The sequence below is a fragment of the Mustelus asterias genome, chromosome 5 (assembly GCF_964213995.1).
Source record: "Mustelus asterias chromosome 5, sMusAst1.hap1.1, whole genome shotgun sequence".
Lineage (NCBI taxonomy): Eukaryota > Metazoa > Chordata > Chondrichthyes > Carcharhiniformes > Triakidae > Mustelus > Mustelus asterias.
The window spans coordinates 56,191,046-56,207,472 of record NC_135805.1 but is presented as its reverse complement, the minus strand read 5'-3'; the positions used below and the strand labels follow the sequence as shown (position 1 = coordinate 56,207,472).

The 16,427-nt window shown below is 40.0% G+C and overlaps 1 protein-coding gene across 9 annotated transcripts in view; it reads right to left on the bottom strand.

Moving 5' to 3' along the window:
* Positions 1-8,025: 8,025 nt before the first annotated feature.
* Positions 8,026-16,427, bottom strand: part of usp45 (ubiquitin specific peptidase 45) — a 161,280-nt gene continuing 152,878 nt past the window's right edge. For 4 of the 9 annotated variants that reach the window (XM_078212616.1, XM_078212617.1, XM_078212619.1 and 1 more), the window contains 2 exons: positions 14,458-14,537; positions 8,040-8,308 (listed from right to left, as the gene is read on the bottom strand). In XM_078212616.1, coding sequence (XP_078068742.1) covers positions 8,087-8,308; positions 14,458-14,537 — 302 coding nt within the window. In that variant the 3' untranslated portion in view covers positions 8,040-8,086. Of the gene's footprint in view, positions 8,309-13,520; positions 14,538-16,427 lie in introns of those variants that run through there. The other 5 variants (XM_078212620.1, XM_078212623.1, XM_078212621.1 and 2 more) reach the window with 2 other exon arrangements.

The window sequence follows — 16,427 nt, the reverse complement described above, 5'->3', positions numbered from 1 at the left end:
ATGTTGGTTCTATTCTCTCTCCCGTCAGACCTGCTGAGATTTTCCAGCATTTTCTATTTTTGGAAGCTCTGACTTGCTATTTTCTGTTGGTTTAATTCTGGTGGAATCTCTTTTAAAAGACAGCACTGAAGGTGGGGTTGAGTTTTGCCAACTCAACTGGAAAATAGGGTCTTTCTTGTCCATTGGCCCAATGCAAAATATAATTTGTGTACAAAATATACGTTCTGAATCTCAATACGTCCAAGAATTTTACAGCACCAAAGTGAGACCCTTCGGCCCATCGTATCTGTGCCAGCCATCAAGTGTTGGCTTAATGTCTGCTTTTGACTGAACGAACTACATGTTGCACTCCCTTAAAACAATCATTGCATGTATTTCTTGTTCCCATAGGTATTATTGTATAAATATAAACATTAAAATCTATCATAGGTAAGGTAAAGTCGTCTTGGTCCCAAATGACTAGAGGCTGCTCTCCCTCTCAAAGAGTGACTGGTGGTGATTTAACCTGAGCATCACCAAACCTCAGGCAAGGGGCAAGGCTGAAAAGGTTCATGAATAATCTCAGCGGTCCAGGAATTGAACCCGCACTGTTTTAAAAGAGGCATGTTTTAAAAGAGATGTACGAGGCAGATTTTCTACACAGAGAGTGGTGGGTGCCTGGAACTTGTTGCCGGGGGAGGTAGTGGAAGCGGATACAGTAGTGACTTTTAAGGGGCGTCTTGACAAGTACATGAATGAGATGGGAATAGAGGGATATGGTCCCCGGAAGCATAGGAGGTTTTAGTTAAGTCGGGCAGCATGGTCGGTGCAAGCTTGGAGGGCCGAAGGGGCTGTTCCTGTGCTGTAATTTTCTTTGTTCTTTCTTTGTTCTTTGTGAGCACTCTGCGTCAAGAACCAGCCATCCAGCCAACCGAGCTAACCGACGTCCCACCCATTATAGTCTTGAGCTAAAGTCTCTGACATATTTAAAAGACTTTTATATATTCTGTTAGATATTGATTGTATCTGGAATATGTACCATCACTGAGCTTTGACAAAGGGTGATCTAGACTCTTTTCTCTCCTTACAGATGCTGCCAGACCTGCTGAGATTTTCCAGCATTTTTCTCTTCTGGTACCACCATTGAACCTATTTCACCCAAAAGGCAAAGTAGACTTCACTATCAGTTGGCGAAGCAGGTAGTCGTGGTTTTCTAAGCTGAAGGACATTTCAAATAATAAAAATGTACACAATTGATGCAATATCAAATTTACACAATTTATGCACAATACACATACTGTAATGTTTTCCTTGAAGAAAAAAACTAAGCAAGGGGGATTTTCCAAACCTCTCCAACTCAACATTGGAAAGACCAAAACCTCAAACTTCATTGCCATTGGCTCCATTATACACTTTGACAATAGTCTCAGACCACATGCAACCCATTATTCCAGTCTGAGTTATACACCCTATATCCTTTCCTTCCAAAGACTGCTTACTTCCACAACATTGGTTGCTTCTGCCACGTTCCATCCCTTCGGCTGCCAAAAGCTTCACCTTATTTATACCTTTGTTACCTTTAAACTTGACTCATTTAATCTTCTCCTTACTGGTCTGTTATGCAGCTTGTCAAAGACTTTGTTGCCAATATGCTATCCCACACCGAGTCCTGCTCACCCATCACCCTTTGTTGCTAGTCTATCTTATTCCAATGCCCCAAATTTAAAATCCAAATTCTCATCTTTAATGCACCATGGCCTCACCCCACTCAATCCCAAAACATTCCCTTCATACATCCTCCTCTTTTAGTTCCTCTGAGTGTGTCTTTTTGGCATTGCTCTCTTAATCCCACCATTGGTGACAGAATCTCTAGCCTCTTTGGTCCTATTGTCTGGAATTCCCTCCTGAAATTCCCCATTTTGTACCCCATAAATAACAATCATTTAAAAATTTACTTATCTATAGCACAGAAATAGGCCATTCACCCCAAATGATCTATCCCAGTTTTTATACTCTAAGAATCTTCAAACAAGTTACTATGGATGCCTCTAGCACAACGTGTCAGTAAACAATTATTTATCGCTCTTCTCTAATGAAGGAAAGGTGTTCAAGGCAAATGCTTGTGAAGCTTGCTTCACAGAGAAAAAAGATAGATATTTTTTCATAAATATTCTCATCTTTCCCCAAACTTCTCTAAACAGTTGCACTTAACAAAGCTGGTAAACAGGAAAATACTATGATGGCATTGTAACAAAATATGTTATTTATAGACAGTCGGAATACAAAAAAAACATGAAAGCTGCACTACAAAAGCTCACACTGTAGCAGATGGGAGTTTTCAGAGCAAGATGTTCAGAACTAAGCCTGTTATCAAATGTTTTCATACCCATAAAGCATTCTAATATCCCTTGCAAAGCAGTTGTTGAAAATTCTCCAGTTTAACTTTGTAGATGCAAACCGACCAGGTTTGGTGCATGGTTGTGATACTTTCTATGGTCAACTAAATTGCTGACATTAAATGAATAATGGGCATCTGAGTGAAATATCAACACTGCATGTCTAATATTGTTTATAGAATCACAGGAGGCGGCCATTTGGCTATTGAGTCTATTAACACCCTGCAGAGTAATGCAATCAGTTCGACTTCCTCACAGCTTTGCAAGTTTATTTCCTTCAAATATCCAAACAATTTCCTTTTGAAATCATTCATTGTTTTTACTTCCACCATCCTCATGGGCAACAAATTCCAGGTAATTATTACTTGCTGCATTAAAAAGTTCTTCCTCACATACCCTCTTCATCTCTTGTCCATAATCTAAAATCTGTCCCCATTGTGCTTGTACCATCAGTTAATGGGAGAAGTTTTTCTTTACGCTTCCTTATCTACACCTGTCATAATCTAGTACATCTCTATCAAATTTCCCCTCAATCTCCTTTGCTTCAAGGAAAACAACCCAAGCTTTTAATTAAAATCTCCCATCTCTGGACCATGTAAAAGCTTTCAAGTCTTTCCAGAACTGGTGCATCACTCTAGCTGGGGCTTAACCAGAGCTTTATAAAGTTTCAGCATAATTTCCTTAACTTTGGGTAGAGAGGAAAATGATGCCAAATGGTTTTGGAACCTACAAGATGTTTTGTTCAAATATTTCATCTTGAAGTTTTTAGGCTGTACAGGACATGGGAGGTGGAAAAGCCAAACGGGTGGGCACGATTATTTATAGGAGAGTTTATAGAGAGGGAATAGTTTAGGAAGGACCAGAGAGCAGTTATTTTGAATGTGAGGGCAACACAACTGAAAAGATTTAATGTTCTTGTGAAAAACGTGAATGCAAGAAATTTTCTTGAGGATGTTTCTGATTGACTGCCATCAGAATTTACATATCTTTTTCAACTTTCTTCAAAAGTTATGGCGGCTAATCTGGTGAACCCCAGAGGAAAGTCCCAGCATAAATTTTTATTTGTTTCGGTCAAATTATTTAAACTGTGGTAGTGTAATATTCCAACTGTCTTGTGGTACAGTGATAGCATCCCTACCTCTGAACCAAAAGGTCTGGCTTCAAGTCCAACGTTAGGACTTGTTGCCCATGGAAGGAAGGAGCGTTCGTAATGCTGTTCAAACTGCTGATAATCAGTTTGGGAATCCTTTCCCCACTATTCCCCAAAGTGTGTATGTGAAATATGCTAGACCAAAAAAATCCGTGAACAATTGATCAACAGTTGGCGACTGTATTCCTATCCAAATTAAACAATGCAATATGTGGCCTTTCCCTTAATGTTCCAATTATAATATTCAAATAAGTAGTTGAAGAAAGATATAACTTCAAGATCAGCACAGACCTCAGGTCATTCATTCCTTTTCCTGTGACCTAACAGTTGTAACCAATGATGTATTTCTTCTTGAGATATACGGCCAATTTGACCTCATTCCAAGTCACTGTAACTTCATTTGGTAAGCTACTGCAAAAACTAACCATCCTCTCAAACTAGTCTTGGGCTTGAGTTTTTTTGGATGGCAGTGGCTCATCTCCTGCCATCTGAAGAATCTGATGACTGCCCTGCAGTCAATTTATACTCCAGTGAGCGTTGATAGGCTGCAGGCAGGACTCCCGCCCCTCACTTGCGAGGAAGTCCTGCCTTAGAGAGCTGTTGGCCAATCAAATTCATCAGCAGCTTTCCTGTCCCTGCAGCAACAGTGCTGAAGTGGACAGAAGAGGAACTACACTAAACCGCCACAGCCAAAGTGCCAGAGCTGGAGGACAAAGTAAATATAAGGCCCCCCCCCCCCCCCCCCCCCCGGTTGGGGAGAGGGCCTCCAATCAGAAAGGGGCTTCAGACGAAGGCGCCCCCCCACCCTTCCTGCCCAAAATCTAACTGATTCTTTCCAGCCTTCTGCCATGGAAGCTCAATGTTCCCAGCAGCCTAAACACTGAGACTGGGCAGAAAATGGCTTTTATGTGGCCATTAATTGGCTACTTAAGGGCCTCAATTGGGGCAAGGGTGGACTTCCTGGAACCCAGAGGGAATCCCATCCCTGTAATTTCATGCACCGTGCTGCCCAAAAACCCATCTGTGTGAGATCATAAAATTCAGGCCATGATTTATTTTGTCCTGCCTGAATGTGTTCCTTTTTGCCTCATATCCTTCATCTTCCCGCACCAAATCAAGTATACCAGGCTGATCAGTTGCATCCTTGAGTCTTATTCCTTTGAATATTCCAATCGTGCCTCCTTCAATTATTTCTCTACAATAAGTCTATACTCACATGATTTATTCACCAGTACCTTTCTTTTCTCGTAGCTTCTCTCTCTGCCTTTTTCCAGCTCAACTACACCCTTGTGCCAAAAATACATACTCCATCCCAAAGGAAACTCTAGTCTTGTTAATGGGAACAATAGCTTTTGGGAATAACTGAAATGCAAAGAACCAATGAAACTTGAATTATAAAGTGCTTAAGTCCCAAAGCACTTCACAGCTAATTGCTTCTTGAAGCATGACATAGGATTACGTTTACAACACAGAAAAGCATAGTTACTGTTATGTAGCAAACATCCCAACCAATTTGCACACAATATATCATACACAACAAACAAAATGAATAACAGCGACAGTTTAATATCTAATACAGTGGTTCCCAAAGGGTGCGGCGCGCCACACTGGTGCGGCGAGAGAGGATGGCAAGTGTGGCGGGAAGATTCAAGGACAATCAAGGAAACATTTAAACATGGATAGATATTTTTCCAAAGTGAGAGCAAGAGCATCAAGTGATGCTGAGGACGATCCGAGTCCACGTTGTGATCCAGAATTGCCGTTCAAACAGAGTGCTGAAGAAGAGTCGTTTAATTCTACACCAGTAGCAGGCCCAAGCAAACCTCCAAAAAAGAAAGTTTGTCGACAATATATGGATAGCTGTCTGAGTCTCGGTTTCACATGGACTGGAGATGAAAACGTACCTCGGCCTATGTGTTTGATCTGTGGTGAGAAGCTTTCCAATTCCAATATGGTCCCAAGCAAGATGAAAAGACATCTGTTGCCAAAACATGGAAACCTGGCAAACAAGGATGTTCAATATTCTGAAAGGCTTTTGGAACAGCAGAAATGCCAACGATCATATTTCGAAAAACAAATGAGTCTCAGATAAGATGCAGATTGTATCTTACCAAGTGGCTGAATTGATTGCTCAACAGACAAAACCACATATAATAGCTGAAAAATTGATTCAGCCTGTCTGCAGCTTGATTGTGAAAACTTTGTTTGGTGATGCTGCTGAGCGAGAAGTTATGGAAATTCCTTTGTCTGATAATACAATTCGCAGAAGAATAGTTGATATGTCAGCTAATATTGAGAAGCGTGTTTCCGAAAGCATGAAGAATTCTAAATTTGCCATTCAAGTTGTTGAATCGACCGACATTAGTGGAAAAGCACAGTTGCTTGCCTATTCATTCACAATGACAAAATAATCACACAGTTTCTATTTTGCAAGGAACTTGAAAAACATACCAGAGGACAAGATATTTTCCAAACCTTGTCTGAGTATTTGGAAAAAGTTGAGATTTCATGGGATTCTTGTGTTGGAATTTGTACGGATGGAGCGCCATGTATGATAGGGAATGTGAGAGGCTTGGCGGCACTCATCAAACAGAAAAATCCAGATGTATTATCAACTCACTGTTTTTTACACAGAGAGGCATTAATCACCAAGACCCTTGTAGCTGATTTGAAGTTGGTTCTAGATCAGACTGTGCGCATTGTGAACTTCATCAAAGCAAAACCACTAAAGGCGCGGTTATTTGCGCAACTCTGCAAAGACATGGAATCAAAACATCAATGCCTAATTCTGCACTCGGAGGTTCGCTGGATGTCCCGCTAAAAAGTTTTAAATCGGGTGTTGGAACTGAAGAACGAATTAAAAGAATTTTTGGAACAAGAAGGAAACCCATTGTACCACCAACTGGATGATAATGACTGGTGTGCAAAGCTGGCATATTTGGCCGATATCTTTTCCCGGTTGAATGTGCTCAATGCCAGTATGCAAGGCCGCGATGACAATATTCTCACAACTACAGACAAACTAACTGCATTTAAAAAAAAGCTTCAGCTCTGGCTCAGAAGAGCAATGCAACATAACCTCGAAATGTTCCCACTGGTAAAATGTTTTAAAACAAGCAATGAATTGTACGGCCTCATATAGGAACATCTTGCAAAACTGGTAGAAAAGATTGATCATTACTTCCCATCGTTGTCTCCAGAAAAATTCGACTGGGTTAGAGACCCCTTTGCGAATTCCAGCTGTTCAGGTCTGACATTGGATGAGGAGGAGGAAATGGCCTGCATTTCGAATGATCGCACCTTGAAAATGAAACACGGGAGTATGCCAGTGGACTCTTTTTGGATATACAACCAGAAACAGTATCCATGCATCTCTTCAAGAGCATTAGCTAGTCTTCTACAGTTCTCCACGACATATTGTGAACAGGGATTTTCAGCTCTGACAAATATCAAAGACCAGAAAAGAGAAAGGCTTCTTTGTGTTGATGAGGAGATGAGAGTTTGTTTGTCTCAAATTAGATAATTAGTCTCAATATAAATGAGATTACCCGACAAAAACAAGCTCACACCTCTCATCGAGTTTGTATACTTAAGGTTACATATGTAAGAGGCTCGCCTATAAGTATATTTTGGGAATGAATCATGTTTTTATGTAGCTGCATTGTTTTATACTTTCTGGATGTCCCATTATAAAGTTTATTATTTATACTACTTTATTATTATAAAGTAGTTGTGTTCTATGTTATGAATCAAGCACTGCTAGGAGTTGGGTTTTTTTTTGTTTTTGAATGTATTTCTTATCAATAAAAAATTTGGTGTGGCGCGAGCAAATGTTTATTCTGAAAGTGCGGCCCAGTGAAAAACGTTTGGGAACCACTGATCTAATACATTTCTCCCTCCCTCTGGTTCTGATGAAGAGCCAAACAGACTTATAATGTTAACTGTTTTCTTTCCCGACAGATGCTGCCCGACCTGCTGAGTTTTTCCAGTATTCTCTGTTCTTGTAACAAAACGAATAGTCAGTTAATCTGTTTCATGGTGTTGATTTATATCTGCCACAATGTTTCGTTGTGCACAGCTTTCAAAGATTGGTGAATAATGTGAAATTGAAAGGCTCACCATCGAACCTTCTAACTTGTTTTAGTGCACATTACCGATGAATTTGGCAAATATTATCGCACTGATAGTTATGAAATGGTTTAATAAAACACACCGGGGTACCAGTTTAATGGAACAGCAAAATATTGTACTATGGGGCATTGGACATGAGCTCACAGCCACAATCCTCTATGTGAGCTCCCACTCTCAAGTCATCATGTGGAGCCAGAAATAGTAAAAAAAAGGTTCCAATATAAATGAGAAATGGATAATTGGAGGGAATGCAACACTGGGTTGCACGAACAGAAAATTCAGTTGAATTTTGGGAGCAGATCTACTTCATAGTGAGCAACAATGGGAAACCATAACAACGGGCTGAAATATTTCACAGAAAAAAACATCGATGTTGATTTTTTAAACTTTATTAGTCACAAGTAAGGCTTACATTAACAATGCATTAAAGTTACTGCGAAATTCCCCTAGTCGCAACACTCCGGCGCCTGTTCGGATCAATGCACCTAACCAGCACGTCTTTTAGACTGTGGGAGGTAACCGGAGCACCCGGAGGAAACCCATGCAGACACGGGGAGAACGTGCAAACTTCACACAGACAATGACCCAAGCCAGGAATCGAACCCAGGTCCTTGGCCTGTGAGGCAGCAGGGCTAACCACTGTGCCACCGATCTGAAAAAAATGAAACATTTATTATTGTCACATGTATTAGCATAGTGAAAAGTATTGTTTATTGAGCGCTATACAAAGCATACCATTCATAGAGAAGGCAACGAGAGTGTGCAGAATGTAGTGTTACAGTCTTCACTAGGGTGTAGAGAAAGATCAACTTAATGCAAGGTAGGTTCATTCAAAAGTCTGATGGCAGCAGGGAAGAAGCTGTTCTTGAGTCGGTTGGTACGTGACCTCAGACTTTTGTATCTTTTCCCCGATGGAAGACGGCGGAAGAGAGAATGTCTGGGGTGCGTGGGGTCCTTAATTATGTTGGCTGCTTTGCCGAGGCAGCGGGAAGTGCAGAGTCAATGGATGGGAGGCTGGTTTGCGTGATGGATTGGACTACATTCACGATCTTTTGTAATTTCTTGCAGTCTTGGGCAGAGCAGGAGTCATAGCAAGCTGTGATGCAACCAGAAAGAATACTTTCTATGGTGCATCTGTAAAAGTTGGTGAGAGTCATAGCTGACAGGCAAAATTTCCTTAGTCTTCTGAGAAAGTAGAGGCATTGGTGGGAAACCTGTATACTTTTGGTACCGTAAACTGAAACATTTGTTTTGTTCTTCAAGGGGAAGCTTTTGGGGAAGGTTGTTTTGGAACATTACTTGTCCCTGCCACTTTTGCTGCTGCCTGTCAGAGCTTGGATACAAGATATCTGAGGCACCATTAACGTAATGAAATGTCCCAAGGTGCTTCCCAGGATCATTATAAAATAAAGTATGACACCGAACCACATAAGAAGATATTAGGTCAGATGACTAAAAGCTTGGCCAGCTTGGTCAAAGAGGTAGGTTTTAAGAGGTGCCTTAAAGGAGGAAAGCAAATTAAGAGTGGTGGATAGGTGTAGGGAGGGTATTTCAGGGCTTGGGGCTGAAGCAATCAAAGACATGGTCACCACTGATGAAGCAATTAAAATTGGGGATGCTCAAGAGGCCAGAATTAGAGGGGCACAAATATCAGAGTGTGTTTTGGGCTAGATATTACAGAGATAGGGAGGGGTGAGGTCATGGAGGAATTTGAAAACGAGGAAGATAATTTTTAAAGTCAAGATGTTGCTTGACTGGGGACCCAATATAGTTCAGCGAGCACATGGGTGACAGGGGAATGGGACTTGCTGCAAGTTAAGGCAGGCGCAGTAGAGTTTTTGATGACTCAAATTGACAGTGGGGGAGCAGCCAGGATTGTATTGGAATAATCGTGTCAAGAGGTAACAAAGGAATGAATGATGGGGAAAAATCAGGTGGTGTCACAAAGGTGGAAATAGGTTGTCTTAAAGATGACACGAATATGAGATTGGAAGCCCACCTCGGGATCAAATATGACACCAAAGTTGCAAACAGACTGCTTTAGTCTCAGACTGTTCCCAGGGATCGGGACAAAGACAGTATCTAAGGAATGGAGTTTGGAGTGGGGATCAAAAACAATGGACTCCCCAATATTTAATTGGTGAAAATTTCTGCTCATCTAGTATTGGATGTTAGATAAGCAGTCTGATAATGTAATAACAGTGGAGGAGTTCAGGAAGGTAATGATGAGGTAGAGTCGGGTGTCGTCAGCATACGTGAAAATTACTGTGCTTTCAGCCGATGTCGCTGAGGGGCAGCATGTAGATGAGAAATAGGAGGGCACCAAAGGATGGATCCTTGGGTACTCTAGAAGTAACAGTGCAGGAGCAGGAAGAGAAACCATTTCAAGAAATTCTCTGACTGATTTGAGAGATAAGAATGGAACAAGGTGAAAGCATTTCCACCCAGCTGGATGAGAGTGGAGGGGTGGAAATGGAGGATGGTGTGGTGGAGGATGGCGTCGTCATCCAAATGAAAGGGTGCAGGCAGGTTGGGAAGAATCAGGAGGAAAGGTTACGGGGATCGTAGCGGGCGAGGGACGGACCACGGAAAGGTCCATTGATGTCGGGCGGGATATTTTGGTTTCAGGACAAGCGCAGCCGGAAAATCCCACCCTACCTTTCTCAGAATCACATCGGATATCATTTGTGACTTGCTAAGAACTGTTTAGGTACTGTAGCAGGGTTGGAAACCTCATCGGAGGAATTCAAACATGCAGTTCTGAGGATGCCAGGAATAGATTTAGGAAGTGACAACACATTCAGGGGATTTCGGAAAGGAAAAAGAATTTGGAGTTGTAACGGAGTTTTCAAGGATGGTAAGGTCAACATTTAATTTTTTTGAGGGATTAATGACAAAGGGAATAGGATAACAGCTGAAGAGGGAGCCCCATTTACAATATCAGCTAACAAGGAGACCAGGAAGGGGAAGTTGGGTTCTCCAATTGTATAGCATCTCCATTACCCACAACTTGTTCATATATCCAAGGGATCTGAATCCTTCCCATCAGCACAACATTTCTAGCAATCAATCATTGTCTTTAATGTTTCTCAATTTGCCTAGCTGTAGCAGTAGGATTAATTCATTTCAGTCTAGAACCTAACTCCTTAAACTCTCTCCCCTCAAGACCTTCATTTTACTCTTTCCAAAATCATTGGATCATATATGAACCATAATTTCAGTCTCTGCATTTTCTCCTTTTACCAGTTTTTCCTCTTTGCTCTTTATGTTCCTTATCTTGACTCCTGGGGTGCTGCCATCATTAGGACCTCTGATCATAACCGCAAATGAGTCTCCAATTCACAAGAAAGGACCTCCAACGGACCCATTTTGCCTAGTAGTGTTTACTGTAAATTATTAGAACATATCATTGATATCAATTAATGAAATCTTGACGGGCAGAATATCCTTAATGACCAACATGCCTTTCATAAACTAGATCAATAGCTCATCCTTACCATCTACAATCTGACCTATAATCTTGACAATCCAATCATCAGAGATCTAGCCATTTTAGATTTTTCCAAGGCTAACCTTGAACCACATGCAAGGTACAAATTAGACAAATTAGATCATTATGTAGTTTTAGAAAACACAAAGCAATGAGTAAGAACATTTCTGACCAAATGGCAACAGAGAGTCACAGTGAATGGCGAAACCTCAAACTGGAAACCAGTCTTAAGAGTACCATCCTAGGCCCAGATTTGTTTCTCTTTATAAATTACATCCAGGACAGAATCAGACTCTTTGCAGATGATTACCTAGTCTATTGAGCCATTACTCAAGAGCAGATGAAGTTAGCTTTCAAGAAGACCTAAATAATCTTCGTCAAATGGGCCAATATATGAGGGATGAAATTCAACAAATCAGCATTATTTGATGTCCACCAGTACCAAACTACTCAATGCATGATCCTCCCTTTGAAGTTGAAGAATGCCTTATCTTAGAATTCCACATCTGAAACAATTTAAAGTGGAATGTACAAAGTCAATACACAGCCTCCAAGTCATTTAAATACTCACGTTCATGAAATGGATATTTTATCACTCTTCAACTGCGGTAAAGGAAATGCTGGACCAGACATTGGTTAGACCACACTTGAGAGTACGACGTAACCACTTGGACCCGTATATTGCTAAAAGCATTATCATCATTGAGAAAGTTCAATGTTGGGCAGCTTGTTTCATTAGAATTATTCATGAGATTCTTGTGTCTCCCCAGTTGGCCACATCACTAGGTTGGCATAGTCTCCAAAACGAAGAAAAGCATGTAGGTTGACATAACTATAAAATTTTGAATTAACAAGTAAATTCTAAGCAGTACATTGAGCCCAAAAGTGATCGAGTTCGAAGAGTTAGTAACCAACAGTTCCAACTCAACTCTGTACATCCTTTTGCTAACTACAACCCTCCCCAGCACTAAGAATAATTAAGGACTGGAATGATCTTTGATCTTTCACAAACCATAATCTCCACGTTGAATAAGGGTTTATTTGAGGAAAATCTATTGAAGTTTGTAAATTATTGTAACAAACACATGCACTCATTATTCATCTCCTATGCGAATTCCTTGGTGGAAGACTGGAGGTAAACATAATCATGTAGAAATATCTCAATACCCAGTTTGTTTTGACACAATAGGTAGTTTTAGACCGAAATACAATTTTACAGTTATAAGATGATGCTGTTTGATCCAGTGACCCCCCCCCCAACCCCGATATAAATCTTGAGTTATTAAGAACAAGGTCACGTTTGAGTTAGATAAGGTGGAACAAGTGGGATAATTCACAAAGATTAGGAACTCTCAGACTGGTGCATCTCCATAACATGTTTTCAAAAATGATGGGTCAGAGTATGTCTGGAGCCTAGACATCTGCATAGAGTGTTAAAGAGCTGCCCCATAAAATATGCTGCAGGAATTAAATACTAGGTTCCCAGAGGCATTTTCTTTTTGAAACTAGATGCAAAGAATGGATATTCGTCAGTTCAGTTGGCCCAGAATTCAAAGGAGTTGATTACTTTTTGGACTCCATTTGAATGTTATCGCTTTCAACAATTACCCTTCGGTCTAACAGACAAGACCTCTTTCAAAAATACATGGACAAGATTCACTTGTGAAGTATCAGGGCATATCTGCATAGTAGATGCTATCGCTGTCATTGGTAAAACAAAAAAGGAACATGTTCACAACCTAATCTATTGATGGAGGCAGCGTATCGAGAGAGTCTTGTCTTCAACAATCACAAATGTGAACTCAATTTACTCAAGTAGTGGCATCCGTTCAGACCCAAGTAAAATTGAACTATATACATGCAATGCCAGCTCCACAAGATAAGGAGGATCACTAACACTGTTTAGGGTTGTTTAACTTCCAACTCAGGAAATAAGTGCCTTTTCTGTGACACAAAGACCACCAAGATATGTTTAATAATCTCAAGAATTCACTCTCTGAGGAAACATCCTCACTACAATTCTATGATTCAAAAGAGACTACCTTGGAAGAAAATGCTTCTAAAAAAAAGGGCTAGGAGGCTGTTTACTTTAAAAGGAAAAGTCAATTGCATTTTATCCCAAAAGCATATCAGCAGCTCAATCAAATTAGTCCAGAGTGGGACACGTTAGCTCTCCTGATTGGAATCATGCAATTCCATATCTACCTCATTGGGAAGAAATTGTGGTGGAAATTGATCATAAAACCATTTATTTTTCGTCAGTCAGCATTTGACTCATAAATATAATATTGCAAGTGTTTTCTTTAAAATATAATTGTTTGAAAAATTAGATTGTATTGGTTAAACTGTTTAAAAATACAAAAGAACACATGCTAGGAGATAATTATTTATTAAAATATCCTCAAGTATGAAATATGTTTATCATCATGAGCATCAATAAAGATTAGGAACAAACGTACATAAATTAAATAGCATGCTGAAACTGTGCAAGTTAAATCCATAAAGAAATGTACAGGTACTGAAAGAGACCTCAATGCATCAAGCATCAGTGTGCCTTTCTGGTATTATGCTTTGTGTGAATTAACGCAGATATGACACTCCAAATGCACAAAATTCTTTATGTTCCATTCATTCTTGGACACCATTATGTTTTAGGATTCAAAATTTGTGGCAAGGGTTTTATCATGCATGTGTACATAGCATGAAATGCGGATGGGCTTCCAACGAACTAAATAATCTCTATTTTTAAAATGTCAGATAACTCATAATTACTCAGTTGATATGCCCTTTGCTCTTATTTCCATCGCTGACAGTAAATATCATTACTAATGAAACATGAAAATATAATTATTTCAACTCTAATATTTAGAGAATAATCTTCCTCACTTTTGAACGTGTATGGTCAGTCTTTGCAAATGCAATCAAAACATCTTTTTGGAGTTGAAAAATATTTGTTAAATGAAAATGACCATAATGAAAATGCCTGCATTTCAGTAAGTCAAAATATAAATCTGGGAAAAAAATACAATGCAACATTCGAGGCATCATTTGTAAGTAAACATCCATTTCCACTGCATTTACATACATTCATACTTTTTTTGCATTTAATTTTACTGCTGGTTGCAATAGATTTTGATCATGATGTCCTGGTAACTTAATGAAAAGATAGCATGAAAGGTTTGGAGAAGCAACACAAGTTGAAACAAAGCAGAAAGTGTTATAAGCCTATTGCCTTACAGTACACTTCCTAAAAAAAAAATGCCTTATAAGAGTTGTTCGTAAAACAATAGATAGGCTTGAGCATTGAGTACCCTGGCTTCAGGAACTGTCTGTACATGAGTGTCATTCACATAAACCCACTGCCCTGGTGGTGCTCCAGCATCTCTGAAACCTGAAAAGCAAAGATCATCATGAGTAAATCTGTTAAACACAAACTAATAACAACACTGCATTCTTACTAAACTGATTGTTCTTAAATTCTTCAAAGTAGTGGCTCTTAAAATGTAGGAATTTAAAATAAAGAGTAAGTTCAAAAGTTAGGCCTCATTGTATGATGAGGAATATACCTGGCTATTTTGTACGAAGTGTTTTTCTCCATGACCAACTTACAGAATTATAAAGAAAGCTACTTTTTCACAAATATTTTAATATTTTCAGTCTTATGTTAATGCAAAGTTAAAGGTCAGCAAGTGCTAAACTTCAGTTTTGCTTGCTGGAAAAACAGTTTTCCTGTGCCTTCCTGACTCTACCATTTTCATGTGATCTTTTTGACGGGTTGGGCAGGCCTTGGATGCGAAACACACAAACACTTCTGAGGTCAGGGGCCCCATTGTGAGAACCACAGAAAAATGATTTCCTCTTGCAAGCTATCTTTGTAAGCCCCAAAAATGCACCACCTTAGGGAGTTTGTGATTACTGGGGGAAGTCTGGTGAGGAGTTGGGAATATTCTGACAGGTACTTGTAAAATATTTTGACATCTTCAAGTGTCACTATTGGATGCTGTATTGCAATGTAGATGCATTTTTAATGCAGTGATTCATCTGTCCTGCAAAGGTTAGTTGACCCTTACATTGACCAACATTGTGCAATTGTTCTCATGTGTTACAGTACTTTTCCAAGTGCCTAAAGCGTTAGAAAGTGTGTAAAAAACACTCCTTCTGTCCTTGCCATCATGTGTGTGCTGTGATTTAAATTGAACAGCTCTGGTTGTTTAAAAAAAAAGTTTTTGGAAGTTGAAGAATATCTCTGCACCTGCTCCCCTTCATTGATTGACAGACACTATGCTTTGAAATGGAACACAATCTGTCCTGTCAGTTTCAGGCAATAAAGCTGGAAGCTTTTGTTATGACAGCTGTAGCCATTATAAATATTTTGGCTGGGTTTCAAAAGCTGAGAATGGCTTCAAATCAGCATGCAGTCTATTGAAAGACTAAAACTTTTAAGAGGCTACAATAAAAGAATATGCATTCGCTATGTTTGATTTGTTTGTTTACGTATGCAAAATATACTTAAAAGTTTACAATTCTTTTGCACTGGAATATTTTCTTTTCCAGTATCAATGATAGTGTGTTCACGGTTTTATTAGAAAGTTAGAGGTTTAATTTTTCCCCCACTAATTTTGAAATAATTCCCACTGCTATTGTCGTGGATCCAAAGCACTGTATGTAGTGCTTACCAGGTGAGTGACTATGGAGGATAAATGGGGACCATGGAGGTGGCATAGGGGATCTGAGGAGGAATGGATGTGGCATGGGGGTAGCTAGGAGCTGAAGAGGCATGGAATTGGAATGAATAATCTGAGGGGGCATGGAGGTCCATAGGGGATCTGAGGAGGAATGGATGTGACATGGGTTGGCTAGGGGGCTGAAGGGGCATGGAGGTGGCATAGGGATCTGTGGGGTCATGTGATAGCATGGGTGATCTGAGGAGGCAGGGGCAATTGGGGCATGGGGTGATGGGAAGTGAGGGGGTAAGGTTTAAGGCTCCTTTAAATTATGTTGGGAACTGCAATGTTTTGGTGCTAGCCCACCTCCCCACTCATTTCTTACGCACTCTGTTGCAATTCGTAAAATGCATCGGAGTAAAAGACAAACATCCCATGTGGTGTGCATGTACCTAACACAGTCTGGACCTTATTCTAAAGTAAAATATTCCAGTTGCCGGAAATTTGAAATATAAGCAGAAAGTGCTGCAAGTAGTCAGCATTCCAAGCAGCACCTATGCAGAGAGAAAGTGTTCACATTTCAGGCTGATGACCTTTTGTCAGAACTGGAAAAAATT